We start from the raw sequence: 27754 nt of genomic DNA on the forward strand, positions 1-27754 counted from the left end.
TCTGGCCCCAGAGCCGGGTCCGGGTCGCCCGCACACGTGTGTGCGCGTCCCCACGCCGCGGGAGGGGGCGGGGGTCAGGCGCGTCAGGCTCCCATGGCGTCACGATTGACGTCTCGCATTCCAGCCGCTGTATGAAGAGGCCGCTAGGGCTCCTCTCGCATAAATGACGCGCGGCGCGCAGGGAGAGCGGCGAGAGGGAGAGGTGGCGCGCGCGCTGCGGAGCCCGAGCCGGAGCCGGAGCCGCCTTCGCTGCCGACCGACGGGGACGGGCTCGGAGCGCCGCGCCGCGCGGCTCGCCAAGGCGGCCTTTCCGAGCCCGAGGCGCCTCGCTCCGCCGCGCCCGCTCCGCGCTCCGGCTCGCCCGCGCCCCATGCCTCGGGGCGGCGCATCCCCCCCGGACTGCCGCTTCGCCGGATCCGCGGGCTCCCTGCCCGGCCGCGCCTCACGACAGCGCCCACCTGCTGCGGCTTCTCGGGGAACAAGGCGCGGGACAAACTGCATGTAAAGACGGAACCGCCACAGCGCCCGAGTACGTAGGCGAGGCGAGGCGCCCTTGCTAGCCGAGACACTTGCGCAAAGTTTGGGGGCTTTTCTTCTCGCGCCGAGACGCTTAGCTTCGCGGGGCGCCCGGGCAAGCGGCGGCTCCGGGTTGCGCCCGCCGCTCCCTGCGCCGGCTTCTTCCCGCTCCGGCCGGCGGCGCTTGGCGTTGTCATGGGGATGGCGCGCGCGGGGCTCGGCCGGCCGGGCGGGACGGAGGGCGGCGACCTGTCCTGGTCTGGGGCAGCGGAGCTTCCTCGCGGGGGGTGGGGAGGAGGCCTTCGGGGTCCTTCGGGTGGGCTGTGTGGCGCGCGGGGGGCCAGAGGCCGAGAGGAGGTGGGGGGCGCGGAGCCCCGGGGGCAGCGGGAGAGAGCGGAGTGCGGGGAGAGGCCCCTGGTTTGGGGCGCGGAAAGAGACAGGCTGGAGTTTCGCGCGGGGAGCGGCAGCACTTTCGGCCCGCGCGCAGAGCCGGCGAGGATCTACTCCGCGGGTCCCTCCTTGGAACCCAACCGGTTTGGCTGGGGCTATGCGATCGTGGGGAAGCAGGCCAGGCAGCTTCTGAAGTAAAGGGGAGAGAGACCCTTCCTAATGCCGGGTCGAGATCTGCCCTCGATGTTAGGCTAGTCGGGACAAGGCATCCTCCACGTGCCCCTTGCTTCAGACAGTCCATCGGAAGCAGGTTGTTGGGCGGATCCTGCGCTCCGGCGAAGCGCCCCTGGCAGCCGCGTGCCGGGTGCCTTTCCCGGCTAGCCCGAGGCCAGTGGCAGGCGTCCACCCGGACTCTCTTGGGTCGAGGTGGACTTGCCGAGGGGCGGGGGCGGGTGTCTTCGCCTGGCCTCTGAGCACCTGTAGAGTGCCCCCTCGTCCGGGGTGCGGCGATGCCCCCTCCTTCAGGGAACAGCGGGGCGAGAGGGGATGGACGCTGCTTGGGGGAAGGAGGCGGATGCCCGGCGAAGAAGGGGCTTTTCTAATGGACAGTGTCTAACTTGAAAGTAAGAAGGATGATGGTTTTTTGGGGAAAGTGTCCAGGCAGAGGACTCCCCAGCAGTGGGGGACTCCGAAGGAAGGGTTTCCACAGGTGGGACTGGGTCGCTTCACTTTTAAAAAGGCGCGTCGGAGGGCTGCGACTTGGATTTAGCGCTCTTTACGGAACGGCTCCTGGTTCACTTGCCATGTTCAAGTCCTTTGAGACCCCGTCGGACAGTAATTTGGTGATCCCCCGGAGGGCAGGGGCTCAACAAACTCCTGGGATTTTCTTCGCTTCCTTCTTGCGAAAGTTTGCTTTCTCCTTGCCGGCCCATCCTTCTCCCTTGCCATACCTCTGGCTAACCAGGAAAGAGGGAAGGGGTTCGGCAGCCCCCCTCGCCTGTTCAGCTTGGCAAGGGTGCCAGCCCGTCCTTTGCCCACTTAGGAACCCGGGTGGAAGGCTGGTGGCGACGGCTGAGAGCACGATGGTCCATGGTGCTTGGGGGACGCCAGTACTTCGCGCAGCGCGTCCTTGGGAAGAAAGGACCCTTGTGGCAGCGAGGAGGGGGGCCGCGTGCTTGAGAGACAAGAGTCTCCAGGGGGCCCGGGACTTTGAGACCAGCAAGGGAGAGAGACGTCGAGCCGGGGCAGCCCAGCCGACCCCTCGAACCCTGGTCTTCAGCTGATGGGTGGGCAGCCTGAGCCAAAGAGTTGGGTGGGTCCCCCAATGCGTCTCTGGTGCTGAGAAGGTGGAAGCGAATCTGGCGCTGGGATCGGGCCCGGCTGCTCCCACCCCAAGGCGGCCGGAGGCGGTTCAGAAAGGACCGACGTGTGACTGCTCCGGGCGCCAGCAGGGAAAGCTGTGTGCCCGGCTGCGCGGAGCTCAGTTTTAACTTGGTTGAAAGTTGGTGCCGGCCCTGCGCTACCAGCGGAAGGAGAAAGGGGAGCAAAATGAAGCTTCAGGCCGGACCTCTTCTGAGGAAGAGAGCCCTCCGCACCCTCTACGGGGTTGTTGGGACAGAATGGACCTTCTCCGGGCATAGCAGGGAGGCCGCTTAGTGCCCGCGCGGCGTCGCATCCCCGAGGGCAGGATGCCGCCCTAGAAGGGCGCGCCTCCTCGAGGAGACGAATGCGAGCAAAGGTTGCGCCCCTCTCGCCTTCGCCCAGCAGCCAGCGGGGGCGGGGGGTGAGGGGTGGCAAACAGTTGAGGAGGCTGCCTGGCGCTCCGGGGGCGCTTTGCTTTGGCCACTGACGCGGGGGGGGGCAGGGGCGAGGGGAAACCCCCTGTCTCGACCTCCCCCCCCCATGCCGACTCTACTCGAAGGGCGGGCAGGGGCGCACTTGGCCCCAGGGCTTTCCAACACACACACCCCGCTGCCCGTGGCCAGAAATTGGGGTGGGTGTGGCTCCGTCCAGAGCAGCCTGGGCTGCAAGATCGGGGGAGCCTTGCGGCAGGTTTCCCGTGAATAAAAGCGCATCTGGTAGAGACGGGGGGTGGACCGTGCTGCCGACTGGGTGTCCCCTTCGAGGGCTCCCCGGGCTCCTCCCAGACCCCTTCCTATCCTGCTGTGGCGCGGCGTCCGCCTGCCCATTGCCTCCGCCGACTCCGTTGTCTCCGTGTTGCAGAGCCCAGGTCGGAAGAGCCCTCTCCGGGGAGCCCCTGCTCCGCCCGCGAGCCCGACGCCGACGAGCGAGCGCCGCCCCCGCCAGCCGCCTCTGCTGTCCGCACCATTCGGCCAGCAAGTCACCGTCCAGGTAACGGCGAAGAGCCAGGCCACAGGCGCCCCCGATGCACGCCGCTCCCTCCTGGAGGAGCGCGCCGGGGACTCCCGAGGAGCCCGCTTCCCTTTTCGAGCCCGGCTCCTCCGCGCGCCCAAATGTCAAGCAGCGACCTTTGCTTTCTTCTCGAAACCGCCCCTCTCCCGGAATGGGGGCCGCAGGGCGGGTGAAGGGGGCTTTCCTGCCTGCCCAAGGTGTAGCCCCCACCGCGCTGCCGAAAAGGTCCCTAGCCAAGGAATGGATGTTGCTCAGGGTCTTCTCGTCCGTGTGCGGTCTTGGTCTGGAGGTGAAAGAGGGCGTTTTCCGAAAGAAAGGAAAGAAAACTTTGAGAGAGGTCTCTGAGCCTCTTCTCCTCTAATATACGCTGTATATAAAAATTAAATGTGAAGCACAGAATTTAAAGTCGGGAGTTTTCTTTGGAGTAGTTTTCAGTCAGAAAGAAGGTAGAACGCTCCTGTGTGCATTTTTTATTGGAAGTAAGCCTCGCTTTTTTGCAGTGGCGCTTAAGGGTTGCAGCCTGAGTTCTCCTTCTTTGCAAATCCCAGTAGTTAAAATCTGCAAAGCATATTTTACTATAAACATGAATGTTAAATATTAAATTGCTGTTTATAGGGCAACTTTCCTTATAATGTAGTGAGGCAACAGTAAAACTGCCAGAACATTTGCAAAGCTAAGCAGAGCCTGCTCTGTTTTCTAGGATTCCAACTACTTATTGTAAATTTATTTATGGATTTTAATGGAAAAATTGAAATGAAAGCAAGAAGTTGTTTTACAAATTAAGAAAGAGGAGCTACTATTTAAATGGGGGAAGCCCTTATGAGAATTGTGGGTTTGTTTGGTTCTTTTACATTTATTTTGAAATAAACAAGCAGCCTAAATCTTCTGTCATGCATAATAGATATGCAATATACAGTATGTTCTTCCCTTTTACCAAAAGGTCTCTTTTAGTCCTCAAAGACTACTAAACTTGATGATTTAACATTTTATTGCATATGTTTAATCTTTTTCACAGTTTCAGTTTCATTAAAGTATCAATGAAAATAACAAAAAATAAAATGGTATATTTATTATATTTTATTCAGATTCTTGTATGGGCATTTACAGTGCTATCATAGCATTGTTGCTGGTGCTAAAGCTAGTTTGATTTACCTTCACAATAACAAGCTTCAAATTATAAAAAATATCAATATGCAGATTCAACAGCAATAACCATTTATGTCTAGTATATGTTCTTCCTTTGTATACCGCTGACAAACATTTTCATTTTTCTCTCTTTTTGTAATGCCTTGATGTTTTGATTTCTCCCCTGCCCCCTCCCAGCTTGGGTATTAGGACCTAATTGTTCAGAGCCTATTAGTTCTTCTTTTGCTTCTTGATTGATATATTAAAAATAACTGAAATTTAAACGGTCAAGGGGTTGGAGAGCTGGAATCTGTCGTTATATCATTGGAAAACTCTTAAGTAACTCTGCTCACTTGATCCAGCTGACTGAAAGCCAGTGTTAACTTTTGCACGTTATGGGATGTGCAATTCCCGCATTCATTCCAGGGGCTGCCACAAAGTGAGGAACTCCTTATGTGGAAAACCTTTCAGGGTGCAATGCTATATCCAGTTACTTTGGAGTAAGCCCCATTGGACTTGTGTATCTTTCATTGCCTGAAACATACATGAACTGAGAGATAGCACACTAGTCATATGCATGTCTCTCTTTCCCCCCCCTGCACAGAAGTATTTCCCAAGTAGAAAATTTCTCGCATTTTGTCACATTTCAAAGCATCTCCAAAGCAGAAGGGAGGAAATGTGTTTTAATTGGACTTGCAATAAAGTAAAACAGGGAACAAGTGCTGATGAGAAAACCTGGGACTTCAGCCATTGCTAATGGACCCTTTCCTCTTTGCCCTTGCAGATATGCCCTGCGTGCAGGCCCAGTACAGCCCTTCGCCCCCTGGCTCAAGTTATGCAGCTCAGACCTTCACCTATGGCTCGGAGTACAATCCCGAGATCATGAACCCTGACTACACCAAGCTGTCCATGGAGCTGAGTGGTGCTGAGATCAGTGCCACGGCCACCACCTCTCTGCCCAGCTTCAGCACTTTCATGGAAGGCTATGCTGGGAATTATGAGCTCAAGCCCTCCTGCTTATACCAAATGCAGTCCTCTTCGCCCTCCTCTTCTGCAAACCAGAGGCCCCTCGTCAAGATGGAAGACAATCGGATGCATGGCTACCACCCTTCCTTACCTCCCTCTGCTGATGAAGGCATGGCTGTGAACACCTCCATGTACTTCAAGCAGTCCCCGCCCTCCACGCCCACCACCCCCGGGTTCCCCCCCCACCAGGCCCCCTGGGAAGAACCGCCGCCGCCACCCCCTCTTCCGCCAGCACAGACCTGCATGGCCCCTGGCCACCTGATGAGCGCTGCCCCGATGAAAGCGGGGCCTGGCCGCTTCCCACTCTTCCACTTCAAGCATTCGCCGCCCCACACGCCGCCTGCCGGCGCCCACATGTGCTACGACGCCACTGCCTTGAGCCTGCCCATGGGATCGGATAGACCCCCCACTGGCCCAGCCGCCATGGAAAACCACCCGTATGGTCTCCCGTTGTCCAAGAGAGCAGCCGCCTTAGCCTTCTCGCCGCTGGGCCTCAATGCAGCCGCTTCCAGTCTTCTGGGGGAGAGCAGTGGGAGCAGCAGTGGTCTTCCCTCCCCACCCAGCAGAAGCTCTTCGTCAGGGGAGGGCACCTGCGCCGTGTGTGGGGACAATGCTGCCTGCCAGCACTATGGCGTCCGGACATGCGAGGGCTGCAAAGGCTTCTTCAAGGTAAGGACCGCCAATGTCAGCCCTCCGCTCTCCACTTCCCTTCAGCCAGTAGCAGTGGGATCCAATACACGCAGGGCCTGCTATCTATCCCAATGCTCGTTGTGCAAAAATTCACTTATCTGAACACGAGGATTTAGTACCCCAACCTTGCTGTACATAATGCAGATATTCAAAGAGCGAGATCTGTGTGTGGTGCTGTAAACAGATAACTAGCCTTAAACAAGTCTCCTTTTTGTGTTTTTCTGGGTTGCGGCACCCATTTCTCCAGAAACGCTGGTTGGAGGAGGGGGAGAGATTTGACAAATAAGAAAACTCCCCTCCCTTCCTTGTTTGCCTCTTGCAAGGATTTAGAGGGGTTTCCCAGCTCTTTTCCTCATTTTGGAGTCAAAATTCCGTGGTCAGGAATGCATCTGAAATCATGACTCATTATGCAGATACGCGCCTAGCAGACAATTTCCTGCGAACACTTTGTGTTTGGAGAGCAGGATCTGTGTGTACGTGCAAGTCCCATTGTATTAAGTAGGGTTTAAGGATTGCTATGTGTGTTTAGGTTTGCAACCTTATTTGTGAGGAGGCCCCATTGAAAGCAATGGCACTTCCATGGTGGATGTGGATAAAAACAAGCTGCACATTCCAATGGAACAAGCTTGGTTGCTTTCCATAGGTCAGGCATAGGCAACCTTTGGCTCCCAGATGTTTTGGAACTACAACTCCCATGATCCCTGACCACTGGCCCTGTTTTGGCCAGGTCTTGGTTGCAACCAGTTTTTGCTGAATATTGTGTCTGCTCTTAAGCTTTTACATTGTTCATTTATTTTTTATTTTTTAAAAAATTGCCCTACCTGATTTTTCCGGGAAAATTCAAGATAGCTAACAAATCAGTAATGGAACAATATGAAAGTAAGAGTAAAAAAAAATCCCCAAATTAAAGTCAACCACACAATCAAAATATCAGAAAAATAAAAGCACACAGCCATTGAATAAATACAAAACTAAGCCAGCAAATAATTTAATTATAAAGCCAAGGGCCTTTTCACCAACCACCTAATGACAGGTATAATGGCAGGACTGCCGAATCTCGCCCAGCATGGACACAACAGCAGAGAAAGCTCACTGACAACAGTCTCTCCTACCAGTGCTAAGAGATCTGGAGCAAGGCCTCAGGTGATAGTTGGAGCATGGGGGGGAAACAACACTTGGAATTAGGCCCTCCTTATGGTCCTTGGGTCCCAAACTGGTCAGGGCTCTAAAGGTTAACGCCAGTGCCTGACATGGAGCCCTGTTGAAAGTGACCTATGGAGCAGCCTGGTCAACCACAGAGAATGCATTGCCTAATACTTTCACAGTGCAATCCTATTATTGACTTGAAATTAAGTCCCAGGTGATTTCTAAGACAATATATCTGAAATACTTGGAGTGCTGAAAATACTCTCTCTCACATAAATGCATTATACAAAATATATATCTATATTTTTATTATATACATTTTATATATTTTATTATACACCATCTTTGTTTCGTGTATCATATTTTCACAAGTATGTTGGTTGACCTGTTCTGCAAATCATGTTCGGCATGTGAGGTGAACGGGTAAAGGATTGTACCTCAATGTAGGGAAATAGGCAAAGACATCTAAGAGTTTTCTCTTCACTAAGCTAAGTGGCCTTAAGCTGAGACACTCAACCTCTCTCAGGCTCAGTTTCAGGGTGAAAACACAGACCTGTATTTTCTAATAGGACTGAGAAGAGATGTACTCTTGAAACGTTAAATGAATGTGATATATACAGTATCTTTTTTGATACTGAAATGTCAGCCTGCCCTGTTTTTCCTTGGGGTCAAGGGACACATGTTGCCAGAGAGTTCTCTTCTGCATGTCCATTGAGAGGAAGGGGTGGGTGTAATCTTCTGCTCCTTTCAGTAGGACATGCCCAAAAGAAATTGGCCATACCTTGAGCTCCAAACTTCCTAGAGCCTGTATCAACTGAAGGGATCGATTGCTTTCCTATTGCCTTTGGTGGAAACATCTTTTATATTATGGTCACTACTTAGTGATAATATATTTGCAGCATATTTATCAGACTTTTGCTGATGAAGCCCTAATTTTAGCCTCCGCTAAACCACAGAAATCTTCCCTTAGACAGTTGAAACTTGGTCCCTTTATTGCAAGAATTTCCCACACCGAGTATATAATGTGCAAGTATAGCAAAGTCACCTACTAGATTTTAAAATATGCTGTTCTATAAAGACATGCACATAGCAATCCTTTATATGTTTATTCAAATGTCAGTGGGACTTCCTTCCAGACAGGATTGCAGCCTTCACTTTTTTCAGCTCTTGGTTGTAAGTAATAAGTAATATTATTAGAAGGAAATAAATACCCCTTTCATTTTAAAGTTTACTTTAGATGCCTGAATACATTACAGTATCTGTTTTCCTCACATTTAACAAAAACCAAGTTTAATCTTAATATTTGAGGTTTGTGTGTTTTTTATGACCCACCTTGCTTTTATGGCTGAAAGTTGCTTAGTTTTTTAAATTGTGTTTTAATGCTGCAACCCACCCTGGGATCTTAGACTGAAGGGCAGGCAATAAATAAATGAATGAAAAAATAGTAAAATAATTCCATGCAAACATTGTTTAACCATAAACAGTTAACCCCTTTTAAAACCCATATATATGAGAAAAGGATTTCAGCTGAACTCTTCCACTGAAATCAATTTGACTGAAAAGTACCTAACTTTGGTTGAATCATGCCCCCTATTTTTTTTTTAATTTTGTTATGAGCCCATGGTAATACTTGTATAATTTAACTTACAGATTTATATATTGTACATTTGCTTCTCTTTGTGTTTTATATATTCTTTGTTTATGGCAATGATGAATTAAACCAGTTATTTTGATATCTAATAATTGAAGCAGTGAGATGAATTTAAACCAGTTATCTTGATAGCGAGAGAGATCAATCTTCAGGTAATTCTGAATCTATTTTAATAAGGTCAGTAATAATCAAGGGAATGAACCAAGTAAAAATTGTTCTCAGGGGAATATTAAAAGCCCAGATAATACATTCCCCAAAGGTATGATGCGATGACCTGGTAATTTCAGATATGATTTTATCATTTAGGAGTTGGCTGTCTCCTGAGCCTAGCTTCTGAACCACCGTCGATTTTCATTGTCAGTAGCTAACACTAATAAAATTGTTTTTCCTGGAGGCTAGTGTGTTAGGAAATTAATTTTATTCAATTATGTGAATTGCACTGTCACTTTTCACACTGTAATTAAAATGCAACTTGTCAGGTCCCAGCTCACTCCTTCTTGCATTGTATCTTCCTAGAGGACAGTTCAGAAAAATGCAAAATACGTTTGCCTGGCTAATAAAAATTGCCCAGTGGATAAGCGCCGCCGGAACAGATGTCAATACTGCCGATTTCAGAAGTGTCTCAGTGTCGGCATGGTAAAAGAAGGTAAGAGTTTGCTATTATTAGCTTACACTTCATGCTACAAAACGGCTTGAGTGCAAAAGGAGGGACCCTAAAGGAATTGTGATTTTTAGAAATAACAGTGAATGTCCTTGTTCTTGCACGTTGCGTAACAATGACTTTACAAACCAATGTTGGGTCTCTTATTCCAAATGACATGGATTCCTCAGAGGTTCTTTAGATATGGGAGCAGAGAAGCAGAACTTTTAAAAGGAAGGTTTTCCACAGCAATTCTTTAGTTTGCTCTCCTTTGCTGTTTTACACAGTGCTTGTTTCATTGGGTCTTGTCCACCTCTATTTGAATAGCCCAATCCTATACATAGCCTACCGGTAGTTAGAAAAAAGCCCTACTGTGTTGAATGGGGCTTATCGCCTGGTAAGTGTATTGCATTGCACTGTCATCAAATTCATGTAAATACTGCCACTTTCCTTTTCTCAAAATTATTAGGTACATTATAGACACGAAACAAGCAGATAATATCCTTTTTGCTATCATAATTGATAATAGTGTTTCTGGGCTGCAAGCCTTTTTATCCATTAAATATAGAGATTTATCCGTAGAAGTTTTAATAGATTAATGTTGGGGCTAATTTGAAATGGTGAGATCACATTTTAATCAATGTGATTTTGGTTGTGTGGTTTTGTTTTTTAAGGCTATGTTTAGTTTTGGTGTTTTCCTGTAAAAGTACATTTCCAAGAAAATACGTTATTTGTTTGTTGATTAGAAAATAAACTACATCCCGCACACAAAGGAATTGCTGAGAGCACTTTATGACTTAACATGCAACAACAAAATACAAATTAGCAAAACTAAAAAAAAACCGGAGGCAGAAGCACAAAGGGTATGGCCTTAAGTCATACTCCAAGAAGACCCAGTGAAATCAGTAGACTGACTTATAAGTTAGTCATGGCTAACCTTAAGACCACGGACACAGTTGCTAACAGGCAATATATCCACAGAATCAAAAGCTTTAAAAACAGTTACCAGTTGTCAGCAGAACCACAAATAGAGGCAGGATAACTGAACCCTTTGGGGCAGAGAGTTCAACGGATGGGGCACCACCACAGGAAAAGCCCTTTCATGTGTTCCCATCAAAGGCAATGGCAATTTAATATTCGGCTTTCCTCCACTTATATATCCTATCGATATCTAAAATAATTATACTGAGGCTTAAATTTTACGTATATTATTCAATCAGTTGAAAAGCAAATAATTTGTCAAATCCACTGGCTAGAGTGTCAGACGAGGACCTGGTAGTTCCCTACCCGAACATTAAGATCACTGATCTTGCCCGGTCACAATCCTGGCCAGTCACGATCTCTCGCCATAGCCTACCTTTCAGGGTTGCTGTGAAGATAAAATGGAGGAGAATCATGTACCCATGTCAGGTTCCTGGGGGGAAAGGAGTAAAATAAAGAAGCTTTAATATGCAGGACTCTGTCTTCTCAGAAGTAAGCCCAGTTGGGTTCAGTGGCATTTACTCAGAAAGTGTGTGGCTGCAGCCCCGTGCACACTTAACTGGGAGTAAGTCTCACTGAAATCAATGGGACTAACGTCTAAGCAGACATATCAAAAATAGCTCTGTAAAACAGTTTAATTGTTGACAGTCTTGTTTTATCTAAAATCATTAATACAGACTGAGCTGAATACTTCAAGAGACAAGAATTGCCATCTAGTTCATGTTTTCAGTCAGTTACAAGATGTATTTGTCAATATTACATTTCATTTTTTATATGCCTATCTCTTATATCTTAAGTGCTAATTACAAATGCAAAGGCCGTCATTTTTAGCAGTGCTGTGGTTTACGCATGATAACCAAGCATGTACAAATTTAAATCATGCAAGACTCATAAAATGCCTGTAATCTCCAGCCCCCCCCCCCGCCTATAAAATGTTACAGAATAGACAGGATGGTGCTCCAGCAGCTAGTAAATACTGACTATTGGTACAATAAGTGTTGTTGTCGTTGTTGTTTAACATAATATCCATTTGTGTAACTGCTGTGAACTGAAAACTGCATATTTAAGGGAGGGAGATTGATAGACAGCTTTCTTGTCTGTTTTGATTTCCCTCATATTAATTAGGCAAAAAACTGACCATGTAATGTTCACGTGCATCTTGTTGAATTTGCCTCTGAAGACTGATGGTGTGTGTTTTTTGTTTTCTCTCCTCCTTTCCCCTCCTCGATCAGTCGTCCGCACTGACAGTTTGAAAGGGAGAAGAGGCCGCCTGCCTTCCAAACCAAAGAGCCCTTTGCAGCAAGAGCTTCCTCAACCCTCCCCACCTTCTCCTCCAGTCAGTATGATGAATGCTCTTGTGCAAGCGCTATCCGATTCTGCACCCAGAGAGCTTGATTATTCCAGAGTAGGTTTTGTGCTTTTCTATATAGAATTTGTTTGTTTGTTTGTTTTGATGACCAATGGCTTTTAGCAAATAAATTTGGCCAGCTGATACACAGGATTCTTTACCAACTGTTGTGTTTTAATGTATGAAACAAAACACCAGTAAATACCGGATGCAGGTAGAACAAGTGGGTGGTTTCTCACTGCAGTAATGGGTGCTTTGTGACTGTATAGCATTTTGCCAGAAGTTGTCTGTAGTTGCAGCAATGCTGCCTAATGGTTTCATTTTATTCCTGAAATTGTTCAGGGTTTCATGCATGCTTCTGTAATACAGAGAATAACAGAAGGAACCCCATGAAATTCAAATGATTTGTGAATCATAACTGTGTTTCAGTCCAGTCATTTGCATCTTTACTTGGAAGTAAGTCCCCTTAAATCCAATTAGTAACTGTGGTTAGAACCAAGGAGTAAAAAAGACTGGAATTTTCCCGTGGTTTCTCATGTACATCAGCCAGCACTTTTGAACCCAATCTTCCACCATTTCAAAATTTTCATATGCAGTAAGCCCACAACTTAGGCACATTTAACTTGTGCGCATTCAACTTCATGCGCTTGGCTAAAATAATTTTTTTAAATTAATTAATAAAAATACAGATAAAAAAATAGAAAGGGGGCGAGTGGGCACCCAGGTGAAAAGACTTTGGCAATCACACCCACATCCAGTGTGTTTTGACTCTATGTGATTTTGGCTTTAGGCACCATGTCAAGAATTTAACCCCTGTGTAAGTTGTGGGCTTCCTGTATCTTAAGTGAAAGCAAGACTCTGACCTCAGGAATGTGCTTTGTTTCTGAAGTGAAAAGCCTTCACCTCGAAATGAAAAGATAGCCCACCGCTTGACAAATCCCTAGTCATAAATCTTATCATAATTTTATGCTTTCATTTGGTGTGTTTCGGGTGGGGTGGTTTGCAATCTGGAGCATTAAAATTGGTTATGTACACAAATAAGATTTAAAGCTGCCTTGGGGGTGGAGATCGGGACCCAGAACCTAAACGTGTTTTCCAGTTAACTAAATCAGTGGGGATTACTTCCAAGTAACTTTTGGGGATTGGAGAATAAAATATTTTTGTGTTTTTCTCACGATGGTTAGTATCAGCTGCTTTTGTGAAGTTCTAGTGCTTGAGTTTTTTTTGGTGGAGCATCTGCTTACACAGTGGTAGTTTGAGAGTGGGCACTTAAGATTTCAGTTGGATTTCATGAGTCCTATTGCAGAATGCAACTCTTGTTTAGAAGTGTGTGTAAATGTGCTGATTATGTTTTAATTGGCAATATTTTGTTCCAGAATCGTATAGTTGATCAGCATTTTAGATTTACCTGGGTACATAAACTTTTAACAGTCAGCACAACTCATAGCTGCCAAGTTATCCCTTTTTTTAAGGGATTTTCCCTTATGCTGAATAGGCTTCCTCGTGAGAAAAGGGAAAACCTGGCAGCTATGGCACAACTTAGCAAAATTTTGTTAAATAAAATTCATTTAACATCAACTATTGGATTAGTATTAACTATTGGCTAAATAGGTATGCCCAGTTTTTCCACATGCCTTGCATAGGGGCTGGTTCATCTTTATTAAATACTTTGCAGAATCAATGTGGACCTTCTAACACACAACAGTAGTTTCATGACCAGCCAGTATTTTGAGCCAGAATCATCTTAGTTAACTTATTGATGCTCCTTAGATGCTTGGATTTATTTTGACTCGCTGCTAATGTTTTAGGGCTGGTATTAGCTTACCCAACCCATAGCAACAGTATATTTAGAAACTGGTTTTCAAAAAGCGGTCCCTAGGAGGAAACCCTTTCAAGGGCATCAGGCCCCATTCGGGTCTCCCACCTGTTTTTACACTGTTCCAACTCCATTTCAGACAAGGGCATGAGAATCTATCCCTAAACCTTAGAGTCTTTATTCAGACAAAACTCTTGTTTAGTTCAGCGAGAATTCTGCCCCATGCAATGACTTTGGGAGATCGAAAATTAACAAGGAGTGTTTCCTTAAAACCAGGGTTTCACACCTTGTGTTACCTTCATAACACCAGAGTCAAAATGACAGCGTTTGCAGGGAATCACCAGCAGGAGGGGAACACTGAGCTCCTTTCTCAGCTTGCTCCTTCTATCCTGCAAATGCCCCCTGGGCAATATATACCCCCACAGTCAGGCTTGAAAACCAAAAGTGAGTCCCAGCTGGAGGTTTGTTTAGTTAGGTATTTTTATACTGCCCTTTACCGCAACAGTGACAGGACAGTGTGCAGCAAACTGCATTGCACTGAACTGGAACTGGAGGGAAGGCTGGTGACTAAGAACCACAAAATATGATAAACATAACTCAGCCTTTTGGGAGTGAATTCCTTTCCCTTCCTTCCTTTTAAAGCAATAAGCAGCAAGCATTAAATTAAAGTATACCTTTGTATTATTAAGGATATCAAATCAAGCAAACATAGACAGATTACAGTTTCATTAGTAATGTGACAGGCACAACCCTCCCAATTTAGTAGGAACTAAATTCAGAAGTTTTACATTTACATTTCTGATGTTTACATTGGTGACATACTTAATAGATAATGTGCTAACTTGGGCCACATTTTTTTTTAAAAAAAAATTCATCAGTTTCTCTCTCTCTGATAAACAGTTGGCAACCTTTTAACTCCCCTTCCTTTTATATACAATTAATAAAATTTCTGCAACACATTTCTACACCAGATCAATACACAATCTCAATCAATACACAATCTCCACTAAAGTTTCTGAGCACCACCTGCCATTCACTGGAGTGGGTGACACATTCAGCCTAGGGCAGGCTTCCCCAAACTAAGGCCCGGGGCCCGGATGCGGCTCACGAGGCTCTTTTATGTGGCCCCCGGCAACCCCCCTGCCCGCTGCTGCCGCCCGCTCTTAACAGCACGCTGCAGCTGCCCACTTCCAGGTCCCCGGAGCGTCGGAAATAGCTTGCGCGCATGCGCAAGCGTCATTTCCGGCGCGCTTCCAAGCCGGGGGAGGCGCATGCGCACAAACTATTTCCAGTGTTCTGGTGACCCGGAAGTGCGCTGGAAATGGCATGTGTGCACGTGTATGGGTGCGCACTCTCGCGCGCTCCAGCCCACAGCACGATCAGCGCTGGAGGCAACAGCCCTCGGCGAGATAAGTTTGGGGACCCCTGGCCTAGGGGCTCACACCATGGTAGCTGGATGGGCCTCTGAAACCCCAGAATCTTTGGGAATCTGCATTGTTAAGAGGCTGTTGGCTCTTTAGGGCAGGCATGTCCAAAGTCCATTTCGGGGGCCTAATCCGGGCCGCCGGTCGGTTTAATCCAGCCCCTGGGGCAGTTTATTTCCTAGGGTAAAATCCTAAAAACTTAACAATTTCAATCCTAAAATAAGTTCAACAACACCCTAAAAAAAAGCTCAGCAACTTAAATCAGGGGTCCCCAAACTAAGGCCCAGGGGCCGGATGCGGCCCATGTGAACCAATTGTGCGGCCCCCGACAACCCCCGCTGCCGCCTGCTCTTATCGGCGTGCCGTGGTGCGGTTGCCCATCTTCGGGTTGGCGTGGCGCCATAAATAGCTTGTGTGCAAGTGCGGCCGGAGGAAGGCGCTCCCATACACACTAGGGTGGGTCATAAAAAACTTTTTTTGAAAAGTGTTTCCTCCCTTGATCTTATATCAGGCGTATGGTATAAACATAGTCAAATTTCAAATTTGGGACAAATCGGTTAATATTTAGACCCTGCTCCTACAGATTGAAATTTTGCCTCACTACGAGTGATGAAAACAAAGGAATTAGACTCATTTATTCTCAGTATGCTAAATTGTGAACTAATAAACATAAATTTTAGGTTTTATGTAGAGCAATAATAGTTGCATACTATTATTTTCTGCAATATTTATTTATTTAAGATAAAACATGTTGATAATTTACATGAAAAACCAATGGTTTTGAACAAATTATATGGAACAATTAAGAAAACGGTGTACTAAACAAGTAAACATAAACATTAAACAATAAAACACCACTCATGTTATGTGTTGCATCAAAACATCACATTATACTTAATTACTTAGGTATAAATTGTACTAAATGCTTACATTATGTGTAATTAATAAAAATTAACCAATTTGTCCCAAATTTGAAATTTGACTATGTTTATACCATATGCCTGATATAAGATCAAGGGAGGAAACATTTTTCCCAAAAAGTTTTTTATGACCCACCCTAATACACACGCGCACAAGCACAAGTTTGGGGACCCCTGACTTAAATCCTAAAAGAGGGTCAACAACTTTGGTCGGCTTTGAAAAAAGTTTGGGCGCCCCGATCTATGGCCTTTAAATTGTGAGTGTGGGGAGGGGCGTCATTGATTTTTGGGGGTAAAATCCTAAGAAAAGCTCATCAACTTCAAAAGGTCAACAACTTTGGTCAGCCCCCACGGCCCTCCACTTCATGAAATCTGGCCCTCTTGGAAAAAAGTTTGGACGCCACTGCTTTAGGGAGACTAAGCATTGTATCCTGAACTGAGTGAAATGGTGCTTAGAACAACAACAACAAAAACTTTGCTGTGTTTCCACATCAGATTGCCTTTAGTTCACAATAATTCAGTTGTGCTTCTTCATTTCTACTGGGACTCTTTTTATTGGTTAGGGAGCACAAAAGATATTAGCAAGGCTGCGAGGTTGCAACTTGCAAACCAAAGATCACACCTTTTACCATTAATGCATTTGAGTTCTTGCCACCCACCCCCTTGCTTCCCAGATCTCATCAGTCACCCTCCTTCCCCCCCCCATCTGCTGCAGAGGGGCAGGGACTGAGGTTCTGCAAATTGCAGCAGAAAGGTGATGGGGAGCTATGGGACCTGGGGGGAGGATCCCAGCAGAGGCGCAACAGCACTGATCTCTGTCACTGCGCATATGCATTTAGGTTTCAAGTTTAACCTGCAAAGAAGCCGTGCTGATAACAAGTATCACTTTTATCTGCGTAGAAAATATACAGTATATATATATATATATATATATATATATATATATATATATATATATATATATGCCAAGCAATTTATTATGGTGGCAGGCCAGTAAACTTCAGTACAAAGAGGCACAACATCTAGTAACAAATACACTGTAACAAATACAGCCAGTAAGTTTTTTTAAAAAATTTTTAAAAAAGCATCACGGTTGGGAGGGAAACTGGCAACCCTCTTGGAGACACAAGAGGATACAATTTTCAGTACTTTTCTTTTGTAGCACCCTCCCTCCCCAGCCACTTATTTTTTTTATATACTCGCTAATTACTTATCCAGCCGTCATCCTGGCATACAAACTTATAGGTCATTTATATAAAAAGGTAAAGGGCCCCCTGACCATCAGGTCCAGTCGTGTCCGACTCTGGGGTTGTGGCACTCATCTCGCTCTATAGGCCAAGGGAGCCGGTGTTTGTCCGCAGACAGCTTCCGGGGCATGTGGCCAGCATGACAAAGCTGTTTCTGGCAAACCAGAGCAGCACACGGAAACGCCGTTTACCTTCCCACTGGAGCGGTCCCTGTTTATCTACTTGCACTTTTTTGATGTGCTTTCGAACTGCTAGGTTGGCAGGAGCAGGGACCGAACAACGGGAGCTCACCCCATTGCAGGGATTCGAACCACCAACCTTCTGATCAGCAAGCCCTAGACTCTGTGGTTTAACCCACAGCGCCACCTGGGTCCCACCTTAAGAGATTACCCAGCTACAATTCCTGGTTTCTCAATCTAATTCATACCTCTGTTGATGAAGGTTCCATAGCGCCACCTGGGTCCCTACCAGGTCATTTATATATTGCCTGCTTAACCATTGAGTCCTAAAATGGGGGGGGGGTGTAAAAGGAACTCCACCTCCCATCAGCACCAGCCATGGTGGTCACTGGTCAGGGATTGTGGGAGTTGCAGTCCAGTGATTTCTGGAGGGCTTCAGGCTCCCCATCTCTGATGAAGTATTTAAGGCCCTGTTTGTAGATCTCTCAAATGGGAATGCTAACATGTTTGTCAAGAAATATTATTTGTGAAAAGCAAGTGAAAAGTTGTTTTTTTAAACTTTCAGACATAAATATATTGTCAAGGGGAAATCTGAAGTGGGCCTTTGCCCCTCAGTATGGCAGTAATTAGTTGTGCAGCCTTGCCCTCCAAAAATGTTTCGGGTCATTCCAGTTTTCTTTTAACTTCCCTTGACATTCATACAAAAGTTTCACCTGAGCGGAATCCTCCAGATTTCCTCCTGAATTTTACTTTACATGAAGTTCTCTGGCAACTCTGTCGGTACACAATATAGCTTGGCCTCACAGTTGTATATCCTGTAGTTGTAGTAGAACATGCTTTTAAAAGGTGGAGATGAAGAATTAGGAGATAGTGGAAGATGATGGGGACTGATCTGCAAGCAATTGAAGGAAATGGGATGTGGGGAATCCTATATAATAATGTGCAAGTGTCTCTGCGTCCAGTCCCTGTGTCCGCGCTACTGCGCATGTGCCCCACGGACACAGGGATTGGACGCAGAGACTGGACGCACACACACACACACACTCCCCACCCCCCTGCCTACCCTTTACCTGCGGCCGCCAACTGCCGCTCCCGGCCGGACAAGCGCCTCACTGTGCGAGGAGGTTGCTTCCTTTTCCTCCCCCCTACGCTCCCCCCACCGTGACCAGCAGCAAGCGGGCGTCACGCACACACGTGCACGCTTTCCCCCTCACCCCTCTGCCTACCGTTTCCCTCGCGGTCCTCAGAAGAATCGCGGCCTTCTCCTGGACGCCCGCTGCCCAGCCGGGCTCAGTGGAGTGCCCCAACGAAATGGCAGCCGTGGGAGGGGCCAATCGGAGGGGGGGCCCCACGCGCCACTGCCGGAACAGGCCAAATGTTCTAGCGCCCGTTTATTTAACGGGCTGAATGACACTAGTGGAGACATAATTCTTCTAAGTTGGGGTGCCCCTCCTGTGGCTTTCCTTGACTGTTGCTGGACTCCTACCGGTAGCTGCCCTTGGCACTGGCTACTACAGCTGGGATCAGGGAAACATTCCCACAACCCACAAAGTAATTGATCCTACAAATTGAGAGAAGAGAACTTGAGATGGGGTTTTAGGCAAAGCAAAACAATGTGCATTTCCACCTCGACATCTTAGGATTAGTACGCATTTGCTCAAACATCATTTTAACATTGTTCTAAAAGAGCATGTTTGATGGCCCTTTTGAGTAATGCGAATGCATGAGGCAAGGTGAGGCGACTGCTTCAGATAGCAGAATCCACAGGGGCGGCAGATTTGGTCTCCAAAGGCCAGATCACCCACTGCAGCAGCTGCACCACACTCCTTGGCAGCACCCCCCCCTGCTGCTTCCACAGTGGCCTCTCAATGAATAAAAGGCACTGCCGGCCTCTCGCCACCCCCTGTTCCTGTTCCTGATGCTGATCTTTATTTACACCCCCATCCCCCTTGTTCCTGATGAAGATCTACACTCCCCTGGTGAGAAGAGTGCCATCAAGTGCTTGATGGGAAAAATCATGTTCCATAAAGTTATTTGGAGTACTATACTACCAGCCATTCTGTGGGATAGGTTAGTTTGAGCCTATAGCCCAGAGCAGGGGTAGGCAACCTAAGGCCCGTGGTCCCAATCGCCTTCTCAATCCGGCCTGCGGAAGGTCTGGGAATCAGCGTGTTTTTACATGAGTAGAATGTGTCCTTTTATTTAAAATGCATCTCTGGGTTATTTGTGGGGCTTGCTTGGCAATTTTACATGAGAAGAATGTGTGCTTTTATTTAAAATGCATCTCTGGGTTATTTGTGGGGCATAGGAATTTGTTTATATTGTTTTTCAAAATATAGTCCGGCCCCCCCACAAGGTCTGAGGGACAAGGGACCGGCCCCCTGCTGAAAAAGTTTGCTGACCCCTGGCCCAGAGTCACCCAGTAGGCTTTATGGGCAAGCAGGGATGTTAAACCCAGATCTCCCCTGCCTCTCCAAAACTCTACTTTTAACAACTGGAGTTGGCTTTTCCCCTCCTCCCTCCCACTCCCTTTTCCTTACATGTTGTATCTTTTTAGATTGTGAGCAGGAGGGCAGGAACTGCCGCAGCTGCTCCAGGAGCCTTTTTGGCTAAAGGGTGCGGTACAAATATATAAGTAAATAATACATAAAGTCCATGCCAGCTCTCATAAACCATTTTAGTTTCAGAGAGACTGTAATGGAAGCAAAGCGAGCTGGTTAAAGGGTGCTTTTGATTGTAAGTGTCAGCAAGCCCTGAGGCATGGTTTAGGCACAGGAGTTGAGGTGCTTATGAATTTACACTGTGTCTATGTAGAATATTTACACTGTGTCTATGTAGAATAAGCATTCAGCTCCACATATAAAAACAAAGCATACCTGACAGTTTGTAAAATCTGCTTTGCTTGGCAGAAAAGAGGTTAAGAATAATGTGATATTTCTCAAAAACACATTTCCCCTTTTCTCTTTTCAAAAATAATTTCATTCTAGTACTGTTCCACTGAGCAGACTTCTACAGGTACAGATGCAGAACATGTGCAACAATTCTATAATCTTCTCACTGCCTCCATTGACATATCCAGGGTCTGGGCAGAAAAAATCCCAGGATTTACAGACCTCCCAAAGGAAGATCAAACTCTACTCATAGAATCAGCGTTTTTGGAGCTCTTTGTATTGAGAATGTCCATCAGGTAAATCTGAGGTTCATTTTGTCGAGATGTCATGGCTTATTAATATCTTTAAATATAACTGTGAGGTCATTAACTCTGCGGTTTCTAAAACTATAAGAGAAAGCATTGCAAGTTGCTTTTGGGGTAGGCAGGATCTCTGGGCTGACATCTGTCAGTCAGACTTGTTTACTTGGTCAAGGGCTTAATTTCGCGTGCCAAGTAAATTATGAGTTAGGAATTGATTCTATTGGATAATTAGAATTCTTGATCCCTTCTCTGCATGTGGTTGTTTTTTCCTTTTCTTGGCATGACTTTGTAAAAGTTGCTATGATTGGTCAGAGGTGGGTAAAGGAAAGTTCAGTGCAAACATGATAGAAGTGTTCCACAGATATGTAACTGCAAGCATGGCTGAAGGACTCCCATTAAAACACAAACAAACCCATCTCCCTGCACATGCAAAATTAGCCGTCCAGGAGAAGGGTTCTTGCATGTTCTTTCAGGGATTTGCAACTCATCTGAAACGAGATTACTATGTGATTGGCTGTTTTTGTAGACCGGCCCAAAAGCTTCAATCTTGCCAATCCATTTTAGTCAGACTTCTTTCCCAGTAAACGTGTACTAATATGAAAATGACGTGCTGTTAACAATGGCACATATCACTCTACTAGTGTTCGTAACGTGTGTCTTTTTACATTCAAGATCTGACACTGCTGAAGATAAATTTGTTTTCTGCAATGGACTTGTGCTTCATAGACTTCAGTGCCTTCGTGGATTTGGGGAGTGGCTCGACTCAATTAAAGACTTTTCCTTAAATTTACAGAGCCTCAACCTTGACATCCCAGCCTTAGCATGCTTATCAGCTCTAAGTATGATTACAGGTAAGAGCACTTTCAATTTTAAAAAATCTCTTGATTAAAAAAAAATCTCTCTGCAAATAGTTTTTAGAGATAATAAGGTGTTTCAGTAAGTGCCCATCCACTTTTACTCTACTGTATTCTAAAAAGATATGTCATTCTTAAATGCTTGCAAAGGCTAGACTGGCAAGAGTTGCAATAGTGAATTTTTCCAGTTCATAAAGCCCTTACTGCTATGTTCCCCGTGAGATCATTTTCTCTGTGATATTTCACTTGCCGAAAAATTGCATTACACGTTCTCACTCCTGTAAGTTTCGCATTTCTGCCATTATTTATTTGTTAACTGACACTCCTTTGTGTTCAGTCAGGGGCAAATCATAGGCTGCAGTAAATATTTCATTGGAGAAAGGGCTTTCTTGTTAAGGATGTGATTTGTGTTCCGTCCTGATCAGTCTGCCTAAATTTCTGTGAAATCAATAATATGGTGAAATAAGTCCTGATCTTGGGCCAAATCCTGCCACTTTCATTTGGAATTGTGCAGCAGGCAAGAAATGCATAACACAGCAACACTCCCGGCAGAAGAGTTTTATTAACCAGCAGGTGCTGGTAGGCCATTTCCCGTGGCACATGGCTTGTGGGTGAGCCCCTCCTCTTTGGGGGAGTGCGTTCAAGACAAGCACTCCTAACCCAAATCAGATCACATGAGCCCACTACCAGGTCCACCTTGCATGGATAAAGCTTCAGCCTGTTGTATCCCTTTCAACAGATGAAACAGAGACCCATGCTTTCCACTGTCTCCCTAGGGATGCATGGAAGCGATCCTAGCATCAGAATCTTGATGTCTCCACTGCCCAAATCTCTAAGTGAGTTTTTGTCTGCGGCTTCATATAGAACAAGGGTCCTACTTCTAGGTCTTACTCTCCAGGAACGAGCAAAGCCCCCAGGTTCCCAAAACCATTTGCAGAAGAATATGAGGACGCGGGTGGTGTTGTGGTATAAACCACAGAGCCCAGGGCTTGCCGATCAGAAGGTCAGCGGTTTGAATCCCCACGAAGGGGTGAGCTCCCGTTGCTCAGTCCCAGCTCCTGCCAACCTAGCAGTTAAAAAGCACCTCAAAGTGCAAGTAGATAAATAGGTACCACTCCGGCGGGAAGGTAAACGGCGTTTCCGTGCGCTGCTCTGGTTTCACCAGAAGCGGCTTAGTCATGATGGCCACATGACTCGGAAAAACTGTTTGCGGACAAACATCGACTCCCTCAGCCTGTAAAGCGAGATGAGCGCCACAACCCCAGAGTCGTTCATGACTGCATTTAACCTTTACCTTTTCACCTTTTTACTGTGGTATGAAAAGCTGCAGAGGGATCCAGGAGAACCAACAGGATTGAAGTTCCCCCTGGGAATGACTCCCAGGGCAAGCCCATTCGCCAGGGCAAGGGAAGTTGTCCTTTTCTGGTCCGAGAGCTGGGCCACATGGGCTGCCAGCCCCCCTTCCATGCCAGAAGTGGGAGTGGCCATTGCAGACGCGCACATGCACTGTACATGCAGCACACAAACTTCATCATACATGCAGCCTCTCAGAACTCACTCAGACAAGCAAACACATGCAGTTGCACATGCGCAACCATAGCTTCCAGCCCTCCCCAGTCTAGTGCTGCCTTTTCCTCTGCATAGATGGTTACCTTCTTACAGGCCCGTCCTAGCCATAGAGGCTAGTGGCGCAGAGAACCATGGCGCCGGACGCTGAAGGGCACTGGAAGGGCGCCAAGTGAGCACAGGGTTCCGGCGATCTGGCCAGGACTGCGCTCCTTCTCCGAGGACTCCGCACTGGGCCTCCTTCTCGTTTCCCCAGCGCTGGGTTCCACTCAGTCGAACTTCACCACCAGTGCGCGCACAGCGCCCAAGCAGCTCTTACTAGTCCCGCGGTGCGCGCGCTGGTGGCGAAGCTTGACTGAGCGGAACCCAGCACTGGGGAAACGAGAAGGAGGTGCAGTGCGGAGTCCTCGGAGGTGGCCTCCCGCTGCTGCCGCAGTCCGCTTGGCACTCCCTTGGAGAGGCTCTGGAGGGGGGCGCTGGAGGGACCTTAGCACCAGGGCGCTGGATGGGCTTAAGACGGCCCTGCCTTCTAAAGAACAGCTGGAGATAAAGCTGCAGGGACCGTTGATGCACTTCTTGGCAGGTCACCTCCAGCCTCATGGGCCACTGGCTTACTGTCCCTGTAAAAGAAAACATGGTAACGTTCTCTTCCAAGGCAATATGGCGCAGAGTACCAATTAGCAGTCAAGGAGGGCTACATCTCCAGTTGGTGGGCTTCCTGAAGGCTTATCCAGAAAACCTTATAAAGGCCTAGAAGGACCTTCTTATGTTTTCCATATCTGTTACCACCTACTGTTTGTCACACGTTTGGTGGAAGGTGGAGTATAGTGAAAGCTTTTCTTAAGATTCAGGCTTTTCTAATATAGTACTTTACACAACGCAATAAAATCATTTTTTCCCAGCCCTGAAATATCTAGTTCAGAGATTGCTTTCTCTCCAGCCCTTTTTACAGGTAAATAAGCTGCAAAAAGTAGAAGATAATCAAAATAGCAAAGCTTGGTTGAGGTGCTTTTCATTTCTTAGAAGAGTGTCTGAATTCCTGATGGAATTCCAGGCCTAGCACTGATGGAGCTCACAGTGGATATTGATCTCCACTTGAATTCACTGAATAAATAATGGTTGCCATAGTTATAGAGCATTCACAACTGGTAGGGAAGCTGGGAGATCTCCAAAACACCTTCTGTGACAGTTCTGCCATCAAGTCCTTCAATGAAACTATGGCGCTAAAATTATGTATACATCATCTAGATCCCTCTCTCTTCATCCGTGGCCGCATAAACATTTGGGTCTCTTAACTGGAGAAGGCATTTTTTTTTAGACATTAGTGGAATTTTTTAAAACCAAGCTGCCACATGTCTCTAACTGCCACACCTCACCCTGACATGCACATCTCAGTACTACTGTAATTACTATGTAATGTAGTTAGTAATGAGCAACCTTTTAGTATGAATAAGAGGAGCTGACAAATTGATCGTAAAAACATGGGTGCTCACTTGCGTTTTCTCCCGTTGCTTTGCAGAACGACACGGCTTAAAAGAACCAAAGAAAGTGCATGAGCTATGCAACAGGATCATGAGCAGCTTTAAAGATCACTTGGCCTTCAGCTGCCAAAGCAAAGGACAACCTTTTGAGCCTGTGGAGTCCAAAGTGCTTGGGGTCCTGGCTGACCTGCGCTCCCTCTGCACCCTCGGACTGCAGCGGATCTTTTACCTGAAATTGGAAGATTTGGTGCCACCTCCTTCCATTATTGACAAACTGTTTCTGGATACCTTACCATTCTGAGGTTCCTATTACCCTTGTGAAGAAAGGCAACTGTCTACCAGAGCAGGCAAAAAAAAGACTGAAAACTTAATGCTAACAGTGCTGCTCCCATTTAACCGGCGGAAAAAAGCAGTTCCAGCCCTGAGCATTGGACTTCGCCTAATGAATTTCCTTGCAAGCTGCCTAAAATGATGTATCTACAGGTCTGGAGCTAGGAAACTGGAGAGAGGGAGCGTTGAGTGCAGTTTTTGTTTTTTAATCACTAATATGGCACTTTTGAACGATGCTACCCCAGCAGGAAAAAATCTATTGCATAGCACCTCATCTTAAGTGGTGAGCAGAAAATTGTAGATGCTGTGTGTTTGAAAATAGTAGTGTTTGAAAACAGTAACAATGGCAAATTGTTCATGCAGGTAGTATATCTTTTATAGTTTATACCTTTAGCATACTTCCTGTACCAAGGGCACAGTAACCTGGCACAAATGAAAAATTCTCTCTCTTTTTTCTAACGTGGATTCATGTTTCGTATCAATCTGATATAGCAAAATGACAACGGCTGTTAACTCCCATGGTCAAGTGCAATTTTTAAAGTCTTGTTTGTTGATTATAATTTATTTTAATATAAAAAATTAAATAGCAAGAGTGAGGGGGGCATAGTTTTACATGCACTAACTTCCATGAAAAAGTTTCCCAAACTTTGGATCCATGTAACAGGACTTATTAACATGCCAATGTGGGTTGGGGGGTGGGGAGAGGAAAGGCGGCAAGGAGCAGTTTGGAGGCCACATTCTTATCAAGTAAGTCACAATGCATAGCAACCGAAAGGGTCAGCACCACGCATAGTTACAGTTTAGAACTGAATTTAGCAAATTGCTTAGTAAGGATACAAGACAGTTTGGAAGAACAAGTCTTGTAAAAAAAAATAGTCTGAATGTAAATGCTAGAAAGGGTTTAGTGGGCTGCATTTGAAACATTCCGTGTATGTACTCCCTATTTTGTATGTTTATACTGTTGACGCTATATTAATATGAAACTATTTGTTGCATAGTGTCTTTATTTGTATAAATATTTGCATGCATAATATATTGTAAAACTTCGCCTGTATTTATTGCAATGACTGCCAGCTCCCGGGAGCCGCGTTACACAGATCAACTAAATAGTGCATTCACACTGATTCAGTTGAGTGTGGGTACTTCACACACACACACATATATATGTGTGCATTTCTATTAACCAGCTGTATATAAAATTCATCCTTCCACAAGTAAACTTTATCTTACTGTTTTATTTGCAGTGACTTTTAAGGCAGTACAATTTTAGCACTTTGATATTAAAAATTTTGCTCATGTTTGGTAACATAAAAATATTTAAATATTTTAGTTCTTTACAAAAAAAAGATTATATGCACTGTATTAAGTTAAGATTTCATTGGTCATTTTGCTAAAAAGAAGAAGAAATGTCAATTTCATGCCCCAGTTTTTTTTTTTTTTTTTTGTTATCTTTAACGGTCTACAGTAATTTTGTATTTTTTTAAAAATTGTATAGAAATTAAATTATACAATCAAACAGATGCCAAATTAACTGCCTAATAGATGCATTGTTATCAAGTTATTATCTCACTTTTTAAAAGGTTGGTATTTTATCATTATATTTGGGTGTGTTTTTTGGGGAAACATATTCTTATTCTCAAAATTGGTAATGGTACCAACAGGAAAACATTAAAAGTATTATTTTCAGTTTTCCTTCAGATATTTTAAAAATTACTGCTTTTTTAGTATTGACTTCATGGGCAAACAGAATAGCATGATTAAATATTGGAGGAAACAGCTTTTTGTTGCAGGTAAATCTTACTTGTTGAACTGCAAAGCAATCGTATTTTGATTTTGAATTCATGCACCCAATCAGAAGAGAATTTAAAAGGCATGCTAATGTGTTTGCCACATGTGCAAAATATATAACTCACCAGAGGTAACAAGAACCTCTGACAGTAATTTAATTTGGCTTCATGTTTCACTTTCATTCTCTTTCTGGAGACACACAAACCACAGTTCTCATTTGGCAGTAAATGGGATATGAAGGGGTTTTTAAAAAATAATAATAGGCAAACAAAGTTTATTAGAAAGAATATGTTTTTGTAGTTGCAATAATTTTTTTAGTTAATATATTTTCAATATTCAAATAAAATGCAAACATTTTTAAAAGTTTGTGGTACAGAATTAGTTCAAAACACTTCTCAGAATCTCTTCTCCATTCAGTTAACTTCTGAGATGTCCAAATTTCAGGGACTCAGAGACAGAGATAACTCATCCATGGCATAATAAATATTCCCACAGTTACATTTCATGTGATCATTGTGTTTCAGTTCCGTAGATTTGGGGGGGGGAGGGGAGAGAGCATCTTTGTTACCTATGGATTTGTTTATTTTAAGTTCATACAGGATAGACACTGACAAATCTCAAGAGTGAAAAAAGAAATGAAATGCGAAGCCAGTTCTACTACTCCTTTTCTTAGAAACTTCTCAGTGTGAACATGCCTTGTTTCATATACTAAAATCAGGAATATTACAGCTGTTAATGGAGAGTGCCTTGTTTTTATTTCTATTTCAGATAATAGAGTGCTTCAGAAGTTTTCTGTTCCTCTAACAGCAATGCTTCTGTTTTGTGAATGTGTTAACCTGTAGGGTTGAAAGAAATGCTCTTCTACATATCCAGTGTAAATTAAAACGATTAAATTGAATTAACTTTTTCCCCAGAGGCCCTATTTGTATTGAATTTTGCTGAATTATGATGTGATTTTTTTTATCTCTTAGAACTGCTGTGGTTTAAAACCTGGGAGCAAGCTTAGAACACTGATAAATTAGCAGGAACTTGGTTTGCGTATCTTGAGAAATAAATCATTGCATTGAAAA

At 45.5% G+C, this 27754-nt stretch overlaps 1 protein-coding gene across 3 annotated transcripts; it reads left to right on the forward strand.

Annotated features, from left to right (window-relative positions):
* Window positions 1-176: 176 nt before the first annotated feature.
* NR4A3 (nuclear receptor subfamily 4 group A member 3) lies at window positions 177-27754 on the forward strand. Of its 3 annotated transcripts, XM_060282148.2 has the most exons (8): window positions 177-529; window positions 3130-3258; window positions 5189-6099; window positions 9434-9563; window positions 11771-11943; window positions 20460-20659; window positions 21338-21516; window positions 24605-27754. In XM_060282148.2, the coding sequence occupies exons 3-8, from the start codon at window positions 5191-5193 to the stop codon at window positions 24865-24867; spliced, it is 1854 nt and encodes a 617-aa protein (XP_060138131.2). In that variant the 5' UTR covers window positions 177-529; window positions 3130-3258; window positions 5189-5190; the 3' UTR covers window positions 24868-27754. The 3 variants fall into 3 exon arrangements, with proteins under 3 accessions (XP_060138131.2, XP_034992467.2, XP_034992466.2); XM_035136576.3 differs by lacking the exon at window positions 3130-3258 and having other exon boundaries at window positions 195-529; XM_035136575.3 differs by lacking the exons at window positions 177-529; window positions 3130-3258 and having other exon boundaries at window positions 5161-6099.

Source organism: Zootoca vivipara, chromosome 12 (genome assembly GCF_965207765.1).
Source record: "Zootoca vivipara chromosome 12, rZooViv2.hap1.1, whole genome shotgun sequence".
NCBI classification, from domain to species: Eukaryota; Metazoa; Chordata; class Lepidosauria; order Squamata; family Lacertidae; genus Zootoca; species Zootoca vivipara.